This window comes from Mandrillus leucophaeus, unplaced genomic scaffold, assembly GCF_000951045.1.
Source record: "Mandrillus leucophaeus isolate KB7577 unplaced genomic scaffold, Mleu.le_1.0 Scaffold227, whole genome shotgun sequence".
Taxonomy (NCBI): domain Eukaryota; kingdom Metazoa; phylum Chordata; class Mammalia; order Primates; family Cercopithecidae; genus Mandrillus; species Mandrillus leucophaeus.
In genome coordinates, this window is record NW_012102332.1 from 3,430,952 (window position 1) to 3,433,455 (window position 2,504).

At 45.4% G+C, this 2,504-nt stretch overlaps 1 protein-coding gene across 2 annotated transcripts in view; it reads right to left on the minus strand.

Moving 5' to 3' along the window:
- Positions 1-2,504, minus strand: part of CYFIP1 (cytoplasmic FMR1 interacting protein 1) — a 92,740-nt gene that overhangs the window by 45,300 nt on the left and 44,936 nt on the right. For both annotated transcript variants that reach the window (XM_011981493.1, XM_011981494.1), the window contains 3 exons: positions 2,281-2,357; positions 2,066-2,174; positions 416-535 (listed from right to left, as the gene is read on the minus strand). In XM_011981493.1, the coding sequence (XP_011836883.1) occupies positions 416-535; positions 2,066-2,174; positions 2,281-2,357 (306 nt within the window). The remainder of the gene's footprint in view (positions 1-415; positions 536-2,065; positions 2,175-2,280; positions 2,358-2,504) is intronic.

A 2,504-nucleotide genomic window follows, 5' to 3' on the forward strand; every position in this document is an offset into this window, starting at 1 on the left:
CTCGGCTAATTTTTGTAGTTTTAGTAGAGATGGGGTTTCACTATGCTGGCCAAGCTGGTCTCGAACTCCTGAGCCCAAATGATCCACCCGCCTCAGCCTCCCAAAGTGCTGGGATTACAGGCATGAGCCACCGTACTGGCCAAAGTTAAACATTTTTATCTCCTAGCTCGTTAATACTAAAATGTAAACATCTTATTAAGTGGTGTGCTACCTTTTGCCATAGTTGACGATTCTTTTCAAGACTGGGGTTATGTGTTCGTTAAAGTCAGTTTAGCATCGTGAACACGAGTGTAGGTGCTGCAAAAGAGGCTTGGTATAGGCCATGCTCAGTGAGCGCATCTCTTTTATTATCTATACAAGAACTAGACCTACCCTTAGTCCAATTTAATCAATAGTGCAAAGTAAAATTACTTACAACTATGGAGGTCAAATCTTCACTTTCAAATCGACCAATCGCCAGTTCCAGGGACTTATACACGGCTGCTGAGACACGCTGCGTGATCAGACGATTGAGGTCTATCGACCTGCCGAGGAGCTGGCGTACAAAGGGAAGGATGGCAGGGAAAGAGCGGACATGAGCAGCTCAAACACAACCAAAGCCTCACCAGAGACCCTGGAGAAGCCGGTCTGTCAGTAACAACACCCTTTACAACCATGTTCAGGACCCATCTCCCCATATACACGGCAGCCTGTGTGTGTCTTTTTACAGGTGTTACGATGATAAGAGAAAATTATTCCCTATTTCAACATACTAGGAACATATTCACACTTAAGTGTTATTCTGACAACATAAAAATATGACAAAGCCCTGGTGAAAAATGTCCAAAAACGTGCATGGTGATTATTGGTGTACAGACAGTAGAATCAAGTGCAATTTTGTTTTAGTTTTCCACATTTTACTAGTTGTATGTGTGTGATGTAACATCACTTTTAACTATTTTTCTTTTTTTAATGTTTGTGGGTACGTAGTAAGGGTACATATTTATGGGGTACATGACATGTTTTGATACAGGCATGCAATGTGTATCATTTTTTTAAAAGCTGTAAAAAATAAGCACCGTATATCTTTAAATTCTTTCTGCTGGCCAGGAGAAAGTTTTCTCTGATGCTCTGAACTGATGAGTGCTTCTCACCTTCATTCTTTTATTTATTTACTTTTATTTATTTATTTCTTTGAGACGGAGTCTCGCTCTGTCGCCCAGGCTGGAGTGCAGTGGTGCGATCTCGGCTCACTGCAAGCTCCACCTCCCAGGTTCACGCTACTCTCCTGCTTCAGCCTCCGGGGTCGCTGGGACTACAGGCGCCTGCCACCATGCCCGGCTAATTCTTTGTATTTTTAGTAGAGACGGGGTTTCACTGTGCTAGCCAGGATGGTCTCGATCTCCTGACTTTGTGATCTGCCCGCCTTGGCCTCCCAAAGTGCTGGGATTACAGGCTTGAGCCACCGTGCCTGGCCTTCATTCTTTTTAAGCTCTGGCTTTTGGGCTCCTGGAGAAGGGCTGACCGCTCTGGGCTATGCCCGCCCCCAGGAGCCGCAGGGCAGGTGCAGCATGCTGCAGGTGTTCCCTGTGTGTGAGGTGACCCAGCAGAAAGGGCGTGTCTTTCAATGCCTAACAATTTGTAAGGACGTTCACAGTCACAAGCCTTGCTGATATCTAGTAAAACCTAGTTAGCTATAAGAAATTTCAATTTTTTTTTTTCTTTCTTTTTTTTTTTGAGACGGCTCTGTCTCAAAAAACTCTGTCGCCCAGGCTGAAGTGCAGTGGTGCAATCTCAGCTCACTGCAACCTCCAACTCCCGGGTTCAGGTGATTCTCCTGCCTCAGCATCCCAGAGCAGCTGGGACTACAGGCATGCACCACCACGCCCAGCTAATTTTTGTATTTTTAGTAGAGACGGGGTTTCGCCATGTTGGACAGGCTGGTCTCGAACTCCCGACCTCAGGTGATCTGCCCGCCTTGGCCTCCCAAAGTGCTGGAATTACAGGCATGAGCCACCACACCCAGCTGAAAACTCAGTCTTTCCAACGCACACTCTAGTCCTCACCTCGGCCCGGCCCAGCTCACCTGCACATGCCTCTGCTTCAGCAGCGTTTCGTAGCGGTTAGACGGCGGGAGGTGGATCGTGGCTCCCTGATTCTTGCATTCTGATCGTAACCGTTTATCAAGAAGCAAACTAGTACAGAAAGAAGACAAAGTTTTTCATACACTACAAATTGTAATGGGAACGTCAGATCAAATTATGAAACGTTTTGTATCAAAATCACACACCAGATACTCACCTTCCTGCCATAACCTTATAATATGCAAATATCTGGTCTGCTAGCTTGTAAACAAATTGGTCAAAACATAGATTCACCTGAAGAAAAAGAAAGCACACGTTACAGTGTGATTCCCTAAAGCAAGATCAAACAACAAGCTGAAAAACAAAATGTTTCGTTAAGGCAACTAACTGAGGCTTTTTTGTTTTTTTGAGGTAAGAGTCCTGCTCTGTCACCCAGGCTGG